The sequence below is a fragment of the Pan troglodytes genome, chromosome 3, assembly GCF_028858775.2.
Source record: "Pan troglodytes isolate AG18354 chromosome 3, NHGRI_mPanTro3-v2.0_pri, whole genome shotgun sequence".
Classification (NCBI taxonomy): domain Eukaryota; kingdom Metazoa; phylum Chordata; class Mammalia; order Primates; family Hominidae; genus Pan; species Pan troglodytes.
The window spans coordinates 101,404,190-101,426,939 of NC_072401.2; the positions used below are offsets into that span (position 1 = coordinate 101,404,190).

Here is a 22,750-nt window from a genome sequence, read left to right on the forward strand (position 1 = left end):
GGCGGCCTCCCCGCCCCCCGCGGGCTCCTAGGGCGCGATCCGCATCCGTCCCGGCCCAGGACCAACCTCCTGGGCCGGGGCGTCCGAGCTGACTCGGTGGTCCGCGCACGGCGCCAGCAGGCTCGAAGCGGACCTGCCCGGGAGGCGGACGATAGCAGCCGGGCTGCCCATCGCGGGGAGGGGTTCTGCCCGGGACCCGATTGCCGGCATTGGAAGCGCCGTGCCCTGTGACGTCCAGGCGTGGCCCTCGCAGCTCAGGCCAGGAGGACGGGATCCGGGAAGGGGACACTCGTTTTCAGTGAAATTGCCAGGACTTGGAGGCTCCGCCTCTGGGCCCCTCAAGCGAGGGAGGATGCGGTCAGGTGAGGACCAAGGTGTCAGTCCAGTCTCAGCACTTCCGGGACACGTTAGAGCGTCGTTTGAACCTAATCTTAGGGCTTGTATGACAGCCTTATTTCAGCTACATTTTTTCTGACCCGGATGTCTGGCTATCCAAAGTACAAAGCAGTTTAATTTGTAGCTTGCAACGAGTGGTGCAGAGCGACCTTAATCCTGTGTAGCCAAAACAAGGCAGGAATCAGCCCCTCAGGGGCTGCCCTAACGAAAGCAAACTTTTGATTTCACCTTTTCCGTCCCATTTGGATAACATTACCACTTGGAAGTACCGTGTCTTGTTAGTCTTCGCGGTGGGGGTGGGGGGAATGTTTGCTATGTGCAAATTTTTTTTAAAAAAACATGACAAACTGTCAAAATGACCTGCTCAACCCAACCACAAGGTAACAATTTTTACATAATGCTGTGAGCCAAGCTGTTAATTCTGCTAACTACCATAACTCGGTACTTTCAAATAAGAAACTCTGCTTCCCTTCGATAAAATGGAGATAGTATATCCCCAATGATGTTACTGAGTACTTAACAACTTCAGACTTCAAAGCAGGGCCTGGCACGTAGCACTATTATCTTTAAAGTTTAAATTCGGAGTTCATTCTGTGGATATACAGGACATTCCTACCTATTCTCTCCCTCCCCAAGTCCACCATGCTAACAGCATACTAGTGCAGTGCTGTCACACAGCAAGCAAAGCCAATGTACAAACTGAAATGGTCACACTTAGCCTAAGAAACTGACAATCCCACTCCAGCTCCTGCCAACTTTTTAAATTAAAACTTTAGTAGCTCATTATATAACATTAAAAAAATATACTTGGGCTATCTCACTTTGTTGATCTACAGATTTGACAGTTCAGTCACAAAGAAATGTGCTTAGTTATTGCTGCTAGATGAGATACTCAAAACAAGTTCCTATTACAACCAAGCAAATTTAATACACAACTAGTTTGGGATATGACCTTTATTGAACTTATCCACCAGAGTGGAAATAATGTCTGTACAAAACCAAATGTTTGTTACTATAACTTCTGCATCACAATTAAAATCCAAACAGTTTTTTAAAAACAGTCAACTCAATCAAAACCCACTACTTCAGAATCAATAGCTTCTTTGAAGCCACAGTAACACTTAAATATGGTTAAGACTCGAATGCAGAAATTTGGTTGGTTGGAAAGCTAATTAAACTTCCAACTTGCTCAAATAGAATTACAAAAAGGCAAAATTGTGTTTTTCACAGAGATACAGTCCACTGGAATCACCAACACTGGACAGCTGTTAGAGTATTTAGAGTCCTGAGAAAACAAGGAATCCAGGCATCCTTTAGACAGTCTTCTGTTGTCCTTTCTTCCCAATCAGAGATTTGTGGATGTGTGGAATGACACCTAGGAGAGTGACAGGAATTAATTCTACTTAAGATTTTTTTAAAAATCACAGTATTTGAAACCAAGAAAGTGTACACTGTTCAACTTGAAAGGTATCTTTAAAAACGTGCAGCTCAAGTATGAAGTAAAAATTCATTGAGTTATACATATAAATCAAATTTCATGATACAACTATACTTCCATCATTGAAAATATACTTAAATTTCCTCTCCTGGAAAAACTAATTAAAAGCAGCAAAAAATTCCTTCCTCTGAAGAAATTTTTTAAAATGTTAGAAGTTAACATACCACCACCAGCAATTGTAGCCTTGATGAGAGAATCCAATTCTTCATCTCCACGAATAGCAAGTTGCAAGTGACGAGGGGTAATACGCTTTACCTTTAAGTCTTTTGATGCATTTCCTGCCAGTTCAAGTACCTAGAAGGCAGAATCTGTCAGTTGCCTTCCAACTTTCCTTTGGCCAAGATTCAGAGAACAGAATAAAACCCTCACAAACGTAGATCTACCAACTGGAATCGTTCCTCACTATCTGACTGGCAAGATATACAGGGGGCACGCAATTTTAATTCCAAGAGCAGAGAACTCAAGCTCAGTAGGATCCTTGTTGAACACCAGCTCCCTCTAGCGTTCTCTTAGGCCTCTCGCCGCGTTCAGGGCCTGGGAGTTTTCTTGCATCACTTTCCTCCTTCCCTCTTGCCGCCTCCCCGCCCCCCAAACCTTCTCCGGATTATAGGCGTTCACCCATTTACCTCTGCGGTGAGGTACTCCAGGATGGCTGCGCTGTACACAGCGGCAGTCGCACCCACACGTCCATGACTGGTCGTCCTAGATTTCAGGTGTCGATGAATACGGCCCACTGGGAACTTAAATTTTAAGCATACACAAACATAAATGCACAAAAATGAGAACTAGAGATGGGGAAATTATATGCGCGCCAAAGCAAGGGGCACGGGCGCAGCAACGCGTCCCGACATCGAAACACGTGATTCCTCCCCCCCATATTTATCGTATGGGCAGCCCAAGTCGCGACACCGCATCACCCACGCATACACAAAACGCCCATCGAGAGCGATGAATAACAAAAAAGGAAATGCAAAGAAAAACATCATGACTCCCAGACTGCACGAACAACTACTGACCTGCAAGCCGGCTCTCTGCGAGCGGGAAACCGCCTTTGTCTTGGCCTTTCCGGAGTCCTTTCCAGCCTTACCGCCAGCCTGCGGCGCGCACACGCCCGCGAGCGGAGGAGGAACGGAGAATATAGAATTACCAAGGCGGCGCGCCCATCCCCCACCGCGGCGCGTCCCGCCGCGAGCGCGTCCCCGCACCCCGCCGGGGTCTCCGGCCCGCGGCGCGCCGCAGGGGCGACCCCGCCCGTTCGCCCCCCGCCGCGCGCTCGCCACGGCCGCGCGCCTCCGCCCGCCCGCCGGCCCCCAGCGGCGCTGCGCGCGCCACCCAACCGTCGCCGCCCGCCGCGAGATCCGAGGCTGCTCCGCTAGCAGCCGACAAAACACCTCCCCCCACTCTTCTAAATCCTGTCTCCGCGCGTTCCCAACCGTCGCCACTTCACCCCCATCCCTCTGTGTAACGGGTTTTTCTCCCGCCGGCAAAAACCCGCGGAGTCATCGAGCGTCTCTGCGAAGTTTACCATTTCGAATTCCGCTGAAGCTCAAGCAAGCAAGGCAGAGAAAAGGCTAATCGGACCCACGGTGAGATCCCACCACCTACTCCTTCGTCGCACCGCGATTCAAACTGCGCTGTCTCCCGCCTTCCCTGCTCCCTTTATACTGCAGAATGTTCCCTCATCCGGGAACTCGGATTGCTCATCCCACCAATGGCTGCCACCCGCCCTCGGGACGCGTCCTTGAGACTTCAGCCAATGAGCAAGCGAAGAAAAGGGTGGAGGGGCGGGCGCTTCTAATCTCAAGCCGCGATTGGGGCGTGGGGAGCGAGGCGGGGGAAGGCGGAGGGATGGGAACGGGGGAGAAGAAGGGCACCGCGGCTGGAGGGAAGAAACAGAGCGAGCTACGCTGCGGGAGCGCAGTTACCAGCCGGCTGCGGTCACGTGCCTGGGAGGAGGAGCTGAGACCTCACGGGAGGGGCGCGCGGTAGCGTCCCGGGTCCCCTAGCAGGGCTCTGGAGACCACGTGAAGTCTCCTCGGTATGTAGCACGCCGCCCCCACCACTCCCAGCCCCATTCCCAGCGCCTCTCGGGCGGAGACCTGCGACCCGCAGCCGCTTTCCGGGGCCCGGGCACCCCTTCCCTACTCTCTCAATCCCTGGCGGCTCCTCCCGTCTGACAGGTGGCGCGAACGCGTCCAGTGAGAGGAGTCTGAGGTTTGCCCTGACGCCTTCCACAGCCTTAGTAGAGATTCCGTGTTTCTTCCGTCTAGGCGAGTCCCCAGCCACCAACAGATCACGACCCTCTGCTCCCACTTTATTTTCAGCCGGGTCTTCCACCTCTCCCTCACTACTTATGAAATCCTCCACGGAATAGTTCTGTGACAGCAAACGGTGAAGCCAAGTCACCTCACTGGTCACGAAACCCTTTTTGTCTATACTTAGGGAGCTTCTGGCGAGGCAGTATTCTTTAATCAAATCATAAACCATATTTTTTGGAGACTACACATCAATGGGTTGTACCTGTAGCCTGGTGTGTAAAGCTCATTTAGTGAAACCTCAGAGCTATTATGTGTCAACTTTTCTACAGTAAGTATTTTGCCACATGACAAATGTTCGGCAAATGTCGATGGAGTAACTCTGACATGATTTTCAGGCAGTTACAGAGGGTCCATGCAATGCAATCAGTTGCAAATGATGAGGTTAAAGTAATGGTACTGTACACACAGTACTATCCTTCCAACTAGTAGGTTATTAACACCTATGTACATCTCCAGCTGCTTGGGGACAGTAGTGTCTCAATCTCATTTGTAGTGTTTTAGTGTATTACATTTTTTAACATAATTGAATAGTTTCAATGTGACGAACATTTTGAAACATATACTCTATGCTGGGCATGGTGGCTCACACCTGTAATCCCAGCACTTTGGGAGGCCGAGGCGGGCAGATTACGAGGTCAGGAGTTCAAGACCAGCCTGGCCAACATGGTGACACCCCATCTCTACTAAAAATACAAAAATTAGCCAGGCATGGTGGCGCCCGCCTGTAATCCCAGCTACTCGGGAGGCTGAGGCAGGAGAATTGCTTGAACCCGGGAGGCGGCGGTTGTGGTGAGTCAAGATTGCGCCACTGCACTCAGCCTGGGGAACAGAGCGAGACTTTCTCAAAAACAACAACAACAACAAACATATACTCTGAAGTACTTTAGATTGGGTTTCAATTTGAAAGATTTTATCGAATTAGAGGACCTCCCAATTTCTGTGAGATAAATTCTAGAGAAGAGCTTCCCAACAATTTTGACATTGAGGTTTATTATTTCTTGGAACCAAGGAACTCTTATGATGTCGTCGATAGCAAGACTTCATCCGTTTTCCTACTGATAATATAATAATGATATATTAAGCTATGAAACCTGATAGTTAACGTTGGCTCCAGGGAAGCTTTGTGATATATAAAAAACCAACATTAATGCCATCTCTAGTTTAGATAATACTCTGCCAGCTCTTTGCTATGAAGCCCCATAAAGGGAATTTACTGTTGCCTCGCTGAATAGTGGTTAGGAGGATGAACTCAGAAGCAAGTACAGATGGATTCTGTTCTGCCTCCTCCTCACTGTGTCATCTTAGTTACTAATCTTTCTGAGCTTCGAGTTCCTATTCTGTGAAAAGATAGTATCATCTATTTTCACATGGTTGAAAGATTAAGGAAAAAGGTATGCAATGTACATAGTAGCATGTGTTTGGCACGTAGTTAGCCCTCAGTAAATAACTGCTATTATTTTCTACATTGGATGCTGGAGAGGGATGAAATAAAGTATCTTTTATTTCTAAATCTTTTTTGCTATTTGGTTTATTTTCTTTCTTCGATTTGGAAGCAGCAAGCTTGAAACCTGCCCAAAGTATACACAACCAAGTCTTCCAACATCCAAACTAAAATCCAAAATTGGTTTAATAACTCAATAGTTTTCCTTCAGAGAACAGGACAGTATTACTTTCTGCACTTTTCTCAGAGTGGTATGATGATTTCCTACTCTCTTTCCTGCCCCCCCCAGAAAAGGTATGATGCAAATATGTTAATATTGTTGGTTTATCTTTCCAGTTCCTGTGTTAATGGTAATGCATGTATATAATGTACTTAGCCAGAGTTATGTAATTACTTTTGTTTAATGCCATACCCAATTAGTTCTCTCACCATAAAAAAATATGGGATGCCAAGGCAAGAGGATCACCTCAGCCCAGGTGTTAAAGACCAGGCTGGGCAACATAGCGAGACCCCATCTCTACTAAAAATACAAAAATTAGCAAGGCATGGTGACCCCTGCCTGTGGTCCCATCTACTCGGGAGGCTGAGGTGGAAGGACCACTTGAGCCCATGGTTGCAGTGAGCCATGATTGTGCCACTGAATTCCAGCCTGTGTGATAAACTGAGATCCTGTCTCGAAAAAACAACAAAAAATCCTCAGATGAGGTAGGCGAACCCACTATTATTGACACTTTCCTTAATAGCCTTTTCCTAACTAAGCCAGATTTTCCATGACTAGTTGCTATCTCCTTTGAAACACTAGCATGTATGTTAACTACTATTGTTCTTGTCTTTTTATGTAGAGAATTTGAGAGTCTTACAATTGGGAATTATAAATTTCTCAACTACATCTTGCCTTAAAAACGTATTTTTAAGAAAATATGAATAAGTTCTTAAGTTATTTCCAAGGATATTAGCCTAGATCGATAATGGTGGCAAAATTCTTTTCATCAGGAAATCTACATTAGAATCTTGGTTCTCTCTACCTAGGGCACCTAGGAAAAATATGTGCCTTCAAGGATTCACACAGCTGTGAATAACTGAGTTCCAGTGTGGTATTATGCAAAATATTGAACTAGAGTAAAAGAATGAGGGTTGAGTTTGGGTAGCCACTTACTTGCTATATGGCCTGAAGTATGTAAAACACTGAGGCACAGTTTCATTTATTAAATAGGGATTTGTAACACCAGATAAACCAACTTGATAGAATTGTGAAAGAGTTTCGTTAAGTGCGAAGAATATGTAGAGTGATGTAATAATATTTTTGGCACCGAGGCCATAGTCCTTCCTGAATTCTGTTTAGGTTGAGAAGCCTATGTGTTTAATTCAGTGTTGATAAAACCAAAGCCATCGATTTAAATTCCAAATTGCCCAGCTTTGCACTTCTCATGATCACAGATTGCACACAGGTAACAATTCACAAATGCAGGGAATAGATGACAAAGATCAGCAGAATCTACTCCACCCAGATCCACTGCCATTTCAGGAAAACCAAAGATCATGGGACCCAATACCCCTTTTAATATAGCACTAATTTACTTTTTCCATACATTAGTCCTCAGAATTTTTGGAAATTTATTGTTTTAAAATTAAAAAATCAAGAATCTTATCATATCCTTTTATTATCTATTATTGATATCAATATCGATCTTTAGGATTTTCAGGGCAGGGGAAGGGAGTCCATGTGTTGAAATTTTTTCCCTAAATAATAGTGTATTTGCCTAGGCAGTGGGTCCTCCTTCTCTGTATTCCTGTGTTCTACATCTGTGGATTCAACCAACTGAGGATCAAAAATATTCACAACGTAAGATGGGTGTGGCCAGGCGCTGTGGCTCACACCTATAATCCCATCACTTTGGGAGGCTGAGGCGGGTGGATCACTTGAGGCCAGGAGTTTGAGACCAACCTGGCCAACATGGTGAAACCCTGTCTCTAATAACACTACAGAAATTAGCCATGTGTGGTGGCATGCACCTGTAATCCCAGCTTCTCAGGAGGCTGAGGCAGGAGAATCGCATGAACTTGGGAGGCAGAGGCTGAAGTGAGCAGAGATCATGCCACTGCCCTCCAGCCTGAGTGACAGAGTGAGACTTGGTCTCAAGAAAAAATAATAATAATAAGCTGCATTTGGGGTGTGGCGGTTCATCCCTGTAATCCCAACAATTTGGGAGGCTGAGGTAAAAGGATCCCATGAAGCCAGAAATTCAAGACCAGCCTGGGCAACATAGCAAGGCCCTGTCTCTAAAAATTTTTTTTTTCAATTAGCCGGGCATGGTGGTACACACCTGTACTCCCAGCTACTAGGGAGCCTGAGGCAGGAGGATCCCTTGAACTTCTAGGCTCACCATGATCACACCACTGCACTCCAACCTGGGTAATAAAGCAAGGCCCTGACTTTCTAATTTTAAAAAGTATGGTTGCATCTGTACTAAACATATACAGACATTTTTTCCTGTAATTTCCTAAACCACATAGTGTACCAACTATTTACAGAGCATAGGCTTTGTAATGGATATTATAAGTAATCTAGAGATGATCGAAAGCATACAATCTGCATAGGTTATATGCAAATACTGCTATGCCATTTTATGGAAGGGATTGAGCATTCATGGATTTGGGTATCCAAGCGGTGGGGTGTGGGGACAGATCTTAGAACCAGTCCCCCACAGATACAGAGGGATGATTGTATTAGTATTTTTGTGACACTTATCTCCACAGCTAAATTGTAAATACACACAGTAATGCCCCTATTGCATATTTCTAACATAGTGACCAAGGAAATTGTTTGACCAAGGAAATTGTTGTAGAGATTTGACACATTTTTATTACTGTATTGTCTTCTTTTGTCTGTATATATGCAACTGAGATGGAAGGCAATACCATACATTATACTGCATGATACATAACCATTCCCTAATAATAGAATATATGATAGCACTAGATTGGTGCTGTCAGCCTGTTAGGTAAAATAGAGCATAGCCATCAAGTCATTCTACTTTCCAGGCAATACACCAAGAATAGCAGTTGGGAGATGGGATATGTAGTGCTTAGGAGCTTCCCTCAATCTAGCTAAGAAGACTAAACAGGGAGGAAAATTCAAACAATGTCTTAATCATTAAAACCACATTAAGAAGGCTGTTACAGGCTGGGTGTGGTGGTTTCCGCCTGTAATCCCAGCACTTTGGGAGGCCGAGGTGGGTGGATTGCTTGAGGCAAGGGGTTGGAGACCAGCCTGGCCAACATGGCGAAACCCTGTCTCTATTAAAAATACAAAAATTAACTGAGCATGGTGGTGCATGCCTGTAAGTCCCAGCTACTTGGGAGACTGAGGCATGAGAATTGCTGGAAGCCAGGAGGCAAAGGTTGCAGTGAATGGAGATCATGCAACTGCACCCCAGCCTGAGTGACAGAGCGAGACTCTGCATCAAAATAAATAAAATAAATAAATAAATAAAGCTGTTACAAAATAAGTATCTGATTGGCTGCCAAATCAACAGTACCTCTAGTTTAAAGGACAGAGACAGTTGCAAGCTGGAGCGTTTTGAAGAGTTTACGTTTAAATGGACTAAGGAGAGTGTTTGATTGGAATGGTGAATTGGTGTAAGAAGTAGCACTTAGAAGGTAGGACACATAGTGTTTTAGTCTGTTCCGTGCTACTGTGATGAAATACCTGAGACTGCATAGTTTATAAAGAACAGAAGTTTATTTCTTACAGTTTTAGGGGCTGGGAAGTCCAAGATCAAAGCAGTGGCAGGTTTGGCTGTCTGGTTGAGGGCTGCTCTCTCCTTCGAAGATGGAGCCTTGATGTTGTATCTTCTAGAGTGGAGAACACTGTGTCCTTACGTTGTGGAAGGCAAAGAAAGTTGAAAAGGGATGAACCCTCTCCATGAAGCCCTTTTATGAGGGCACCTAATCTCAATCATGAGGATGGTCCCATGACTCAATCTCCTCCCAATGGCCACACCTGCCAACACTTTTGCATTGTGAACTAAGTTATAGCATAATTTTTGAAGGGGACAAAAACATTCCAACCATAGCTAATGTTCATCAGAATAAAGCTAAATTTGGTCTTGAAAATAAGTTTTGACCAAAAGGTGTAAACTGCAGTGGTGGGTGCAACATCCAGGAAGTTTCCTTAAATGAGGCAAACCAATTTCTTATTTTTGCTGACTGGATTGAAGACAGAATTGGAGAGCCATCTTGAACCATGAAATGAGCTTAGGAATATAGGCCACACATGAGGGAATAACAAGATAAATGGAGCAAAGGCCTTAGATACTATGGAGTCTCAAACCTACCCTGGATCTCTCTGAACATGGGCATCTATTTTGTTTGAGCCCCTTTTATTTTGGGTCATCTTTCACTCGCAGCTGAACCCAATCCTAACTATTATAATGAGTCAATACCCTAAATACTTGGAGAAAGATAGCAGACTTTATCCTGAGAGACTGAGGAACCAATTAATATTTCTGAGAAAGAAAGAATACAGGGTTCCTCATTTTTAGGATACTAATCTAATATGGGTTACAGGGCAAATCAGAAAAGAGAAAAATTTTGTTAGAAGGCTGATAAAGTTGATATTAGTTAGGTATAAAGCCTATGATACAGTTTTGCTGTGTCCCCACCCAAATCTCATCTTGAATTCCCATGTGTTGTGGGAGGTACCAAGTGGGAAGTAATTGAATCGTGGGGGCAACTCTTTCATGTGATGTTCTCATGACAGTGAATAAGACTCACGAGATCTGATGGTTTCATTGTTTTGTTATGTTTTGCTTTTTTTGAGAAAGAGTCTCCCTCTGTCACCCAGCCTGGAATGCAGTGGCACGATCTCAGCTTACTGCAACCTCTGCCTCCCAAGTTCAAGCCTCAGCTTCCCAGAGTAGCTGGGACTACAGGCGTGCACCACCACACCCAGCTTTTTTTTTTTTCTTTTTTTGTATTTTTAGTAAAGATGGGGTTTCATCATGTTGGCCAGGCTGGTCTCAAACTCCTGACCTCAGGTGATCCGCCTGCCTCAGCCTCCCAAAATGCTGGGATTACAGGTGTGAGCCACCACATCTGGCCGAGATCTGATGGTTTTAAAAACAGGAGTTTTCCTGCACAAACTCATTCTCTCTTTGCCTGCTGCCATCCATGTAAGATGGGACTTGTACCTCCTTGCCTTCTGCCATGATTGTGAGGCTTCCCCAGCCACGTGGAAATGTAAGTCCAATTAAACCTCTTTCTTTCGTAAATTGCCCAGTCTCAGGTATGTATTTAGCAGCATGAAAACAGACTAATACAGCCTAAAACTTACATAACACTGAAACCAAGAGAAGGTTGTAAAACATCTTGAAAGAAAAAGCACTAATATTTTGTTATTAAATATGCTATTTAGGAAGATGTAGGGGGGATGGTGGATACTAAGCACTTAAGAGAAAAGAGCCAGGTTTTTGAGGTTGGTGGTCTGGGATATAAAGTAAAAAATCATCTATAGAATAGGAGAGGTAAAAGGATAGATGCAAATTAAGAGGGGTAGAGAAAGAGGTAAGTCAGGAAAGTTATGAAATATTGACTGTGCATTGACATTAGGGGAATCCAAGTGGAATTTCCTACTAAGTATGTTGGCAATAAGAGAAAGCAATCATTAAAAAGTCAGGAAACAACAGATGCTGGAGAGGATGTGGAGAAATAGGAACACTTTTACACTGTTGGTGGGACTGTAAACTAGTTCAATCATTGTGGAAGACAGTGTGGTAATTACTCAAGGATCTAGAACTAGAAATACCATTTGACCCAGCCATCCCATTACTGGGTATATACCCAAAGGATTATAAGTCATGCTACTATAAAGACACATGCACACATGTGAATAGTTTATTGCAGCACTATTCACAATAGCAAAGAGTTGGAACCAACCCAAATGCCCATCCATGATAGAGTGGATTAAGAAAATGTGGCACATATACACCATGGAATACTATGCAGCCATAAAAAAGGATGAGCTCATGTCCTTTTTGGGGACATGGATGAAGCTGGAAACCATCATTCTCAGCAAACTATCGAAAGGACAGAAAATCAAACACCACATGTTCTCACTCATAGGTGGGAATTGAACAGTGAGAACAATTGGACACAGGGCAGGGAACATCACACACTGGGGGAGGTGGGAGGGATAGCATTAAGAGAAATACCTAATGTAAATGATGAGTTAATGGATGCAGCACACCAACATGGCACATGTATACATATGTAACAAACCTACGCATTGTGCACTTGTACTCTAGAACTTAAAGTATAATAAAATAAAAAATAAATAAATAAATAAAAATTTTGAATTAAAAATAAAAGAAAGAAAATTAAAAGGCAGCCGAAGAAAAAGACCTAGAAAAGTAAAGTGTGATTTCACAGTGGGCACAACAACTTTACACTAAACTAGAAAACTCTCTTTAGTTATAACATCTAACAAGATGGTGTTCACATTTCTGCATGTGTATTGCTAGCTTTGCATAATGAACTTCAAACCTGTTTTTGATCTGTGATACTTGACTGTTCACCAAAGATGAAATGTTGACATGGATTCTGTCACTTAAATTGCGTATTACCAAAACTCTTGGTTGTTATGTACATTTCTTGTGCCCAATGTTACAAAAGAATCATAACTGAGAAAAACTCATGGGCTAAATTCTTTATGTTTGAAATTCCATACAGCTTTCTTAAAGGGAATCTAAGTGCCACATTTGTCCTAAAAGAGAGGCGCCACAAAATAGAGTGTAAAGTTATACAACATATACTTCACACCCCTCCACAGATTCAGCCTCAGGGCAGGAACCGTATAAAAAGTGTGACCATCACACCTTTTATTAAAATCCCAAAACAGAGGTATGTGACTCCCCAGTCCTTTCAATAGGATGGAAATGGCTCAGAGAAGAGTCCAAAGGCTTTTCTTTCAATAAATAATCCTGAGATAACTGGCAAGCCACATGTAGAAAAATGAAACTGTGTCCTCATCTCTCACCTTATAAAAAAGATCAACTTATGATGGATCAAATAGTTAAATCTAAGACCTGAAACCATAAAATTTCTAGAAGATAACATTGGAAAACTCTTCTAGACATTGTCTTAGGTAAAGAATTCATGGCTAAGTACCCAAAAGCAAATGCAACAAAAACAAAAATATATAAATGGGACCTAATTAAACTAAAAAGCTTTTGCATAGCAAAAGAAATAGTCAGCAGAGTAAACAGACAACCCACATAGTGGGAAAAAATATTTGTAAACTATGCATCTGACAGAAGGACTAATATCCAGGATCTACAAGGAACTCAAACAAATCACCAAGAAAAAAACCAAATAACTTAATCAAAAGACATGAATAGGCAATTCTCAAAAGAAGATATAGAAACAGTCAACAAACATATGAAAAAATGCTCAATATCACTAATTATCAGGGAAATGCAAATTGCAACCACAATGAGATACCACCTCACTCCTGCAAGAATGGCCATAATTAAAAAATAAAAAAATAACAGCTGTTGGTGTGGATGTTGTGAAAATGGAGTTCTTTTACACTACTGGTGGGAATGTTAACTAGTACAATCACTATGGAAAACAGTATAGAGATTCCCTAAAGAACTAAAATTTGAACGGCCATTTGATTGAGCCATCCCACTTCTGGGTATCTACCCAAAGGAAAAAGAGTCTTATGTGAAAAAGAAACATGTACATTCATGTTTATAGCAGCACAATTCACAACTGCAGAAATATGAAACCCTCCTAAATGACCATCAACCAACAAGTGGATAAGGAAAATATCGTATATGTATATATATTACAAATACTACTCAGCCATAAAAAGGAACAAAATAATGGCATTCGCAGCAACCTGGATGGAGCTGGAGGCAATTATACCATGTGAAGTAACTCAGTAATAAAAAACCAAGCATCATATGTTCTCACTTATAAATGGGAGCTAAGCTATGAGGATGCAAAGGTGTAAGAATAATATAATGGACATTGGGGACTCTTGGGGAAGGGTTGGAGGGGGTGAGGGATAAAATACTATATATTGGTGGGCACTGCTCGGGCGACGGGTACACTAAAATCTCAGAAACTGCCATTAAGGAACTTATTCATGTAACCAAAAACCACCTGTTCCCCAAAAACTACTGAAATAAAATGTTTTAAAATAAAGGCTTTTCTACACCCTTAGACTTTCTCAACTCTGTTTTGTAGTGGAATGCGGGGGTAGAGGAGCTTAAAGTCATTGGTTAGCACAGCATAACCTAGTGGAAACAAATACAGCTCTCAATGCATCTGAGAATTATCTTGGTAAATATTGTATCTATTGTTATTGAATTACTGTTATTGGAATTTAATATTGTTAGCACCCAAGCAGAGAATAAAAGAGCAGTGCTTTTGTGCATAGGAATAGATACATGGTTATCAGATAATGATCAGTGAGTCAGCAGATTTAGGATATTTGAGACATGATATTGAAGATCAACTGCTCTAAAAGACTTCCTAAGGATTCATTTCAATCTCAAAACATCCAAGGTAGACATTAGCAGAGCTTATCTTTATTTTAAAAGACGAAAAAATAGATTTAAGGGACATTCAGACATACAATGACCAGATTCAGGTCCTCCATGCTCTTTCTGTAACTTCGTACTTCTAAATGAAACACTTCTCAGAAGAGGATTTAATTAGTGCCTATGTCTCTACATACCTGTGATTTTCTTTGTCTTTAATGAAATATGTAAACTCTATTATTGAACAACTTTTAAGACATCAATGACATTCTTTCTAGATGAATATTGTTTTCATTGTTTCCTACTGTCCTCATAGTTTGTGAAATAGTCATTTCTTCCATAATCCTTCTCTACTGCTCAGATTCTCAGCAGGAAATAGAGACAATCTCTTCCTCCATTAATGGATTAGTCCAACATCTCTAGGCAAGAGCTGTCCAGGGGATTTCTCATATTTCACCACAAGATATAAAAATTTACATGCTGGCTCTTTGTTTAGTGTTTTCTTTTCTTTTCTTTCTTTCTTTTTTTTTTTTTTTTTAAGACAGAGTCTCACTCTATCTTAGGCTGGAGTGCAGTGGCACGATCTTGGCTCACTGCAATCTCCACCTCCTGGGTTCAAGCAATTCTCCTGCCTCAGCCTCCCAAGTAGCTGGGATTACAGGTGGGCACCACCACGCCTGGCTAATTTTTGTATTTTTAGTAGAGACAGGATTTCACCACGTTGGCAAGGCTGGTCTCGAGCTCCTGACCTCGTGATCCTCCAGCCTCGGCCTCCCCAAATGCTGGGATTACAGGTATGAGCCACCGTGCCCAGCCTTTTTTTTCCTGTTTTAAAATTAAAACAGTATACTCAACTTAATTCTCAAAAATAAAACAAGTCCCTTTTTTCCCCAGCTAAGCTGACAATTCAGAAATTTTACAAAACATGTAGGGAGAGGAGAAAGTCTGGTAAATAAGTGTTATTGTATATTATAATGTGGAAGTACTTGCTTCACATCACTGATTTTGCAATGTAGTAAAACTACTCATTTGCAGAAAGCGCTTCCTCAAATTAATGAATATTATGAATTATACTGCACTTAAACATAAATGGAGTATAAACATGAGATGTATAAATATAAACATATAACAAATTTATAATACTTTTACATATGAGTATATATAAAACTCCAAGTAGCTGCTAATCAGTGTTGTCAAGAACAAATACTAGTACATTTGCTTTTTTTAAAAAAAGATTTATAATAGCATTATTTGAAAATTTATCAAAGCTCAAGAATTTTAAAAATATATGTTTGAAAATTTCTACATTTTGTGTTCTCTAAATTGGCTTATAAACATTCTTTATGGATAGTTCAAACTATAGTTTGTTTTTTTTGAAATGGAGTCTTGCTTTGTCACCCAGGCTGGAGTGCAGTGGCACAATCTCAGCTCACTGCAACCTCCACCTCCTGGGTCCAAACGATTCTTTTGCCTCAGCCTCCCAAGTAGCTGAGACTACAGGCACTTGCCACCATGCCCGGCTAATTTTTCTATTTTTGTGGAGATGGGGTTTCACCATGTTGGTCAGGCTGGTCTCAAACTCCTGACCTCAAGTGATCCGCCTGCTTCGGCCTCCCAAAGTGCTGGGATTACAGGCGTGAGCCACCGCGCCTGGTCCAAACTATAGTTAAATTTCCAAAGACATGTTGAAAATTCCAGATGACTAGTATCTGAAATATTGCAGCTCTGTTCTTGGTTGGCTGTGGCAATTTGATTGTCCTACAATGCTTGGGGACATAACTTGAAACTAGTTATAAACAAGCAACATTTTTATTCGGACTGCATATTTTGGAGGTGGCCAAATCTCCCCAAGTCACCCCTACATGCTGAAATTTGTTTTGAATGATAGCTAATGTAAAAATGTAGTCTTTTTTTTATTTTTGAGACAGAGTTTCGCTCTTGTTGCCCAGGCTGGAGTGCAATGGCGTGATCTCAGCTCACTGAAACCTCTGCCTCCCAGGTTCAAGCGATTCTCCTGCCTCAGCCTCCGGAGTAGCTGGGATTACAGGTGCCCACCACCACACCTGGCTAAGTTTTGTGTTTTTATTAGAGACAGGGTTTCGTCATGTTGGCCAGACTGGTCTCGAACTCTTGACCTCAGGTGATCCGCCCGCTTTGGCCTCCCAAAGTGCTGGGATTACAGGTGTGAGCCATTGTGCCTGGCCCATTCATTTTTAAAATTGTAGCTGTCATTAGCTTCCTCACTCCATTTGCTTCTCACATTTCCAAAACCTACTTTGAGTGGACAAGGCACCATTGCACTTACATGATCTTCCTATGGATTATGGATTATAAATATGTATATAAACATTGGGGAAAAACACTGAAGAGTATCAAGTAGGTAATCAAAGCCCTGAATGGCTGAGACTGGCTCACTGTTCACCAGACCCATTTCTTCTTCCTATGAGGGGTGGCCGTGTGATGGGTTCTTGTCAATGTGTCTAGAAGTGACGTGTTATTTCAACATGGAGGCTTTTAAAAAGTAGGTGTGCCTCCTATGCCTTCTTTTTCTGTATTTGAGAGTTGTACACATATGACTCCACAGCATAGAAGAGGTTAAATTCACAAGACTGAACACGTGAAAGGATACCTGACAATCAGGAACACTGACACTTAAATTATGTTAAGCCATCACAATTTTGTTGTTTTTTCTTTTGTTATAGTAGTTAGCCTTCCCTAACTAGTATGCCTGGTCTACAGTCACAACACAATCAATGTAAAGACATTTTAAAGAGATTTATATCTATGTAATAATTCATTATTAGGACACTAGTCCCATTTGCTAATTAGTATATAATAGAAGAAGTTTCGGCAAACATTTTCTCCTAAATAACCCTTATTTTAATCATTCTTTACTTTTAAAAAGACTGTGCTTTGCAAAAATAAGAAGAAAATTATTCACAAGGTTATTTATTGTGGCGTTTGCAACAGCAAGTGATTGGAAAGAACTATCATATGATCATTGATAGATAACTTAGTGAAAAAAATATGGTACATAGACCCAATGACGTAGGATGGAGCACTGAAAAGTAATGAGGAAAATATTTACACACAAATACAGAGTGATCTCCAGGATGTATTATTAAGTGAAAGAAATAAAGTGCAGCAAATGGTATGTAGTAAATTATGTGAGGGATAAAATGTTGCATAAATGGTCATATTTACAAAACAACAATAGTGGATGAATAAATGAAAAATTAATAAAAATTATTACAGTGAATGGAAGGGGAGAGAAGACAGAGAACAAGTTTGAAGACTCTTTCACTGGCCAGAATGGAATACATTGAGCATCAAAAATAATAATGAACACAAGTTTGAGTCAAGCCTATTGAATTTTTAAAAAGTAATGAGTTCAAATTGAAGAGAAAAAAGAGAGTTCAGAGAGAAGACAGAGGAGGAGAAAGAAACAGGTAGAAAGAGAGGAGGAGAGAGAAAAAAAAATTTGCTGGATGCTGTTGGAAGTGTCCACAGCACCAACTCATTACTCATATCTCAAGACTGATAATTAAAGGTGAAGAAGTAGGCCAGGCAAAGTGGCTCCCGCCTTAGGGAGGCTGTAGAGGAGGATTGCTTGAGCCCAAGAGTTAGAGATCAGCCTGGGCAACACAGTGAGATCTCTTCTCTAAAAAAGAAAAATTAGCTGGGCACAGTGGCACATGCCCGTGGTCCCAGCTGCTCTGGAGGCTGAGGTGGCAGGAGGATTGCTTGAGCCAAAGAGGTTGAGGCTGCAGTGAGCCATGTGACAGAGTGAGATCTTGTCTCAAATAAATAGATACAAATAAAGGTGAAAAAATAAGCATTTATCCTGTCTGTATGCTATGAATTATGTTTCAGTTTATACTGAACTAACTGATGAGAAAAATTTCTCTGAACAAAAGAATCTCAGCTAATAAATGCAGAAGAACTAATAGAATTTTTTTTTAAATCTCAATTTTTAAACCTTCACATGAATCATTTAAAGGTCATTAATCTACTATAAAATCATTAGATGAAAGTTTAGGAAATTTACAATGAAGGAATATGGCTGTTACCCCCCACCATCAATCTTAGTATTGTAAAACTAAAACAACCAGATAGACCAAATGCCTTTTGATGTAATCAACATGAAAATGAACTACACAACCCCACCTATGAAGTATTCTTAAAAAAAAAAAAACTGAACCCATATCTGTTCAAGTCTTCAGGACTAATTTCTTGGCACTGAAAATAAAAAGCCACCAAGCAGACAATGCAAAGAAGCATTAGCCATATCCACAATGTGTAAAATTGACCTGTTTTTTTTCAATAAGGCAATAGAATTCAGGGAAGGAGAAAAAAGAGGAGAAAACTGTTCTAAATTAAGAGATATTTAAAAAGAATTGTGAGATAGAACAACCCAGTAAAATGTGTGAACCTTGGTTGGAAGCTGATGTCATTAAACCTCTAATTAGTGGTAGTGGTTGTTTTTTTAAGGTTTTACATAATTGGGGAAATTTGAATACAGATTTAGAACTAGGTAATATGAAGGAATTATTGTTAATGCTGTTAGAGAAAACAACGGCATTTGTTTATGTAAGAAAATGTCCTTTGTTTTATTATTTTTAAAGAAAGCACATTAAAATATTTAAGGTTAATATAAAATGATTTCTGAAATTTGCTTTAAAATGCTCCAAAAAATTTTTTTAATGCAGGAGGCATAAACAATATGGCAAAATATTTATAATTATTGAAATTAAGTACTTATTTGAAATTTTCAGTAGAGTTCAAAAAGAAAAAATTGGTAATGAAATTGCTGCAGATGCTGTCTCTGTGTAGGAAGAAAAAAATGGTAAACTTTGCTTTGTGGTCATCAGTTTGCCGTTGTTTGGGACCTTTTCATATCATAGTTTTTACCCTTAAATTAAAAAAAAAAAAGACCAACCCCAATATCCTGTTTAAACAAACCAAGCTTCGCTTCTTAGCCTCTCTGGCTTCACCACATAAACGATACTTTATTGTTTGAAGTTGTGCTGAGCTGTCTTTAACAGCTAAGTTTATCTACATATATAAATATTCTGACTGTAAATTTTGTTTTGTTGGGCTATACTAAAATAACATGCAGAGAACTTGAACATGAAACACAAAAGGTAAGAGGCAAAGATGCAGCAGTGGAAAAAAAGAGGAAATTGACAGAACAAACTGGATTTGACATTTATGCTTCCCAGCTAAGAGACGTTGGTCTAATCAACCTATGTGAGCATTCCACTTCTCTTGGGCAGAATGGGACTATTGTGAAGACTGCATGAGCTAAGTCATGTGCTTTTTTAACTGTAATGCATCATACCAAGATAAAATATTATTAGCATGAAGAATGAATGCTGGCAATATTTCATGACTATTTTCATTTTACAAAAGTGAAAAATTATTTACACTGATTTTTAAAAAGAATTAAAAATAATTTACAAAATTTCTCCTAATAAACAGCAATAAGAAACACATTTGGTCTGCCTTTACATATTTCCATTGGTAGGAGAATCAGATCTGCTCAACAAGGATAGAGTTCCACTTTGGTTTTTGACTTTGTTCCTGCTAAGGATCATTTTACTACAGTGATATTAGGTCTTACTTAGAAAAACTATTATTCTGTCTCTTCAGGTGTAGTTAACTACACTGAAAATTTCCATTAAAAAGATACCAGAGTAAAGAAATAATTTTATAATGCAGAAAATCACCCCAGTTTTACTGTTTTATACCCTATCTTTAATATATCAAGTTTGTTTGTTTTAATTTCAGCACCTAATACAATTTCGCCTCTTCAAAAACTTACAGATAAATTGAGAACTATACTCAGAAGCCACAGGCAACATTAACTGTGACTTAGATGGTTCTGAGTAATTTATAATTCAATTTGCAGCCAATATTCAGTGTTGTTATGCACTTGAACTCAGCTTTTCTGGAAATTGTTTAAGGCACGTAAACATTCTGCGTTAATGAAAAGTTGTTCTTACAACATAATTGTGAGTCATGAAGAGAGAACTGAAGAAAACATAACCTTTTTTCCTTATCCTTTCTTTAGAAAAAGAGGCCAAATGAAAGAATATGAATATCTCTTTAAAGTAATTAATGGCTTAAGGGCTACAAAGTACTTTGAAAACAAAAGCAAAAATTTCTCCTAATAAACAGCAACAAGAAACACATTTGGTCTGGCTGTAGTATTTCTGTCAGTAGGAGAATTAGACACACAAGGATAGAGTTCCACATTGTTTTTCATTGTTGTTGTTGTTTGTTTGTTTGTTTTGAGACGGAGTTTTGATCTTGTTGTCCAGGCTGGAGTGCAGTGGCACGATCTCGGCTCACTGCAACCTCTACCTCTCAGGTTCAAGCTATTCTCCTGCCTCAGCCTCCCAAGGAGCTGGGAATACAGGCATGCACCATCATGCTCGGCTAATATTGTATTTTTAGTAGAGATAGGGCTCTTACCATGTTGGTCAGGCTGGTCTCGAACTCCTGACCTCAAGTAATCCACCTGCCTCAGCATCCCAAAGTGTCGGGATTACAGGCGTTAGCCACTGTGCCTGGCCCACATTGGTTTTTTACTTTGTGCCTGCTAAGGATCATTTCACTACGGTGATGTTAGGTCTTATTTAGATAAAATGTTATTCTGTCTTTTCAGGTGAATGGTAGAGAAAATAGATTATATTCCTGTGGGCACTGCTAGTACTTTCAATACTTTTATAATGGGCTCATCTGTATCTGTTTACTCTCATTTTTTCATTTTTTAATGGTCTCAATCTAGATGATTCTTTTCCCATTTAAAAAGCCATTATTTATTAATTGATTGATTCTTGAAAAGGCTAAACTTGTAAATGTTTCAACATTTAAAAGGCTAAAAAAAGTGGTATAGAGTGAAAATTCTCTCTCCCACTCCTATCCTTCAGTTGCTCAGCAATGTGTTTTCTCCATAGTTTCTCTGATCACCTGCTTTTGTTTACAAAGCTTTTGTTGCTTCCTCTATCTGAAATGTGCTTCAGGTAGCTGTCAATTTTTGCACTTTACTTCTTCAAAATATGGCTCAATACTCTCCTTTAGTGAACATTCCCTGAGCCACCATCTCCAAAATTGATCTCTTATTCCCCTTGATTCTGCATCATTGAATATGGTTTGTACCCTGCTTTCTTTAATATACTTTAAATTGCTAATGCTCCTAAATTACTTTCATATTTTCTGGAATGATTTTAGATTTTTGAATAGCCTACAGATTTACAGTGCCTTGAAAGCAAGAAATGACTTTTATTTTATTTTTCCTACGTAGCAGTCTGGATCTATGCAACTAGTTGGTGCCTAGTATCTTCTGTATCCTCAAAAATTATTAACTGGCATTTCTCAAAATTTGGTGCATATCAGAATCCTGGGGCCGAGAATGGAGGGGAGGTGGAAAGTGGGGAGCTTTTGAAACTCATGAATGGTAGGATTCACCCCATACCAATTAAATCAGAGTCTCTTGGGAGTGAGATTTGAGCATAAACAGTATTTAAAACCTGCTGGATGACTTCAATGCACAGCTATGTTTAAGAATCAGTGATCTAACCCACTCCCTGCCCTCAATTTCAGTGATGACCTCATTCCATGAGAATCTGCTCTTCCTACCAGTGTTATACAATTCTCCCTGCATCTGCACCCATCTTCTGCTTTTCCCCCACTACAGCTAAGAAAGAGTTCCTCTGCTTCCCATAGGCCTCCTTCCAGCTGCCACATTGTCTTTGCTCCCTTTCACAGAAACCTTTTCATGGGATTTTTCTTTGCAGGTGGTTGTCACTTTTTCGCCTCCAAATCTCTCTTCAACCACTTATATTTGACTTTCATTCCCATCAGGCTTCCCAAATGGTTCTTGTCACTGTTAATTGCCATGTTGCCAAACCCAAGGGTCAGTTTTCTTCCTTCTTTTTACCTCTCAGCAGCATGACCACTTTCCACCAGATACTGCCATTTCTTGACTTCCAGGATACCATATGGTTGCTTCTCTTCTCCTTTTATTGCTTTCTTTCATTTATTTTCTCTTCACTACCTGACTTCAAGATGGCACTTTCCCAGGGCTTGGTCCTAAGCCCTCCTCTTTCTCCACATATTTCCATGTACAACTTTTAAGTAGAGATGATTTCAGATAGTAGATGACTGAAAATTTTTTACCTTTATAGTTAAGTACAGTTGTCTCTGGTTATCTCTGGAGATTGGTTCTACGAACCCCGGTGGATACCAAAATCATCAGATGCTCAAGTCGCTGATATTAAATGTTGTGGTATTTGCATATAACCTATGCACATACTCCTGTGTACTTTAATCTCTAGATTACTTATAATACCTAATACAATATAAATAGTTGATACACTGTGTTGTTTAGGAAATAATGACAGGAAAGACATTCAGTACAAACACAATTTGTTTTCCAAATATTTTTGATCCACTGTTGGTTGAATCCATGGATGTGGAATCCACGGATACAGAGGGTCCACTATTTATTTCACCTTGACAGGTAAGCATTAGAAAAGACTAC

General features: G+C 40.6%; 1 protein-coding gene across 1 annotated transcript; it reads right to left on the reverse strand.

Moving 5' to 3' along the window:
* Positions 1-1,332: 1,332 nt before the first annotated feature.
* H2AZ1 (H2A.Z variant histone 1) lies at positions 1,333-4,069 on the reverse strand. The gene is made up of 5 exons (XM_517363.8): positions 3,420-4,069; positions 2,911-2,988; positions 2,521-2,634; positions 2,059-2,188; positions 1,333-1,771 (listed from the first exon to the last, which is right to left on the reverse strand). Exons 1-5 carry the CDS (start codon positions 3,420-3,422, stop codon positions 1,710-1,712), a joined length of 387 nt encoding a protein of 128 aa, XP_517363.3. The 5' UTR covers positions 3,423-4,069; the 3' UTR covers positions 1,333-1,709.
* Between the last annotated feature and the right edge of the window lie 18,681 nt (positions 4,070-22,750).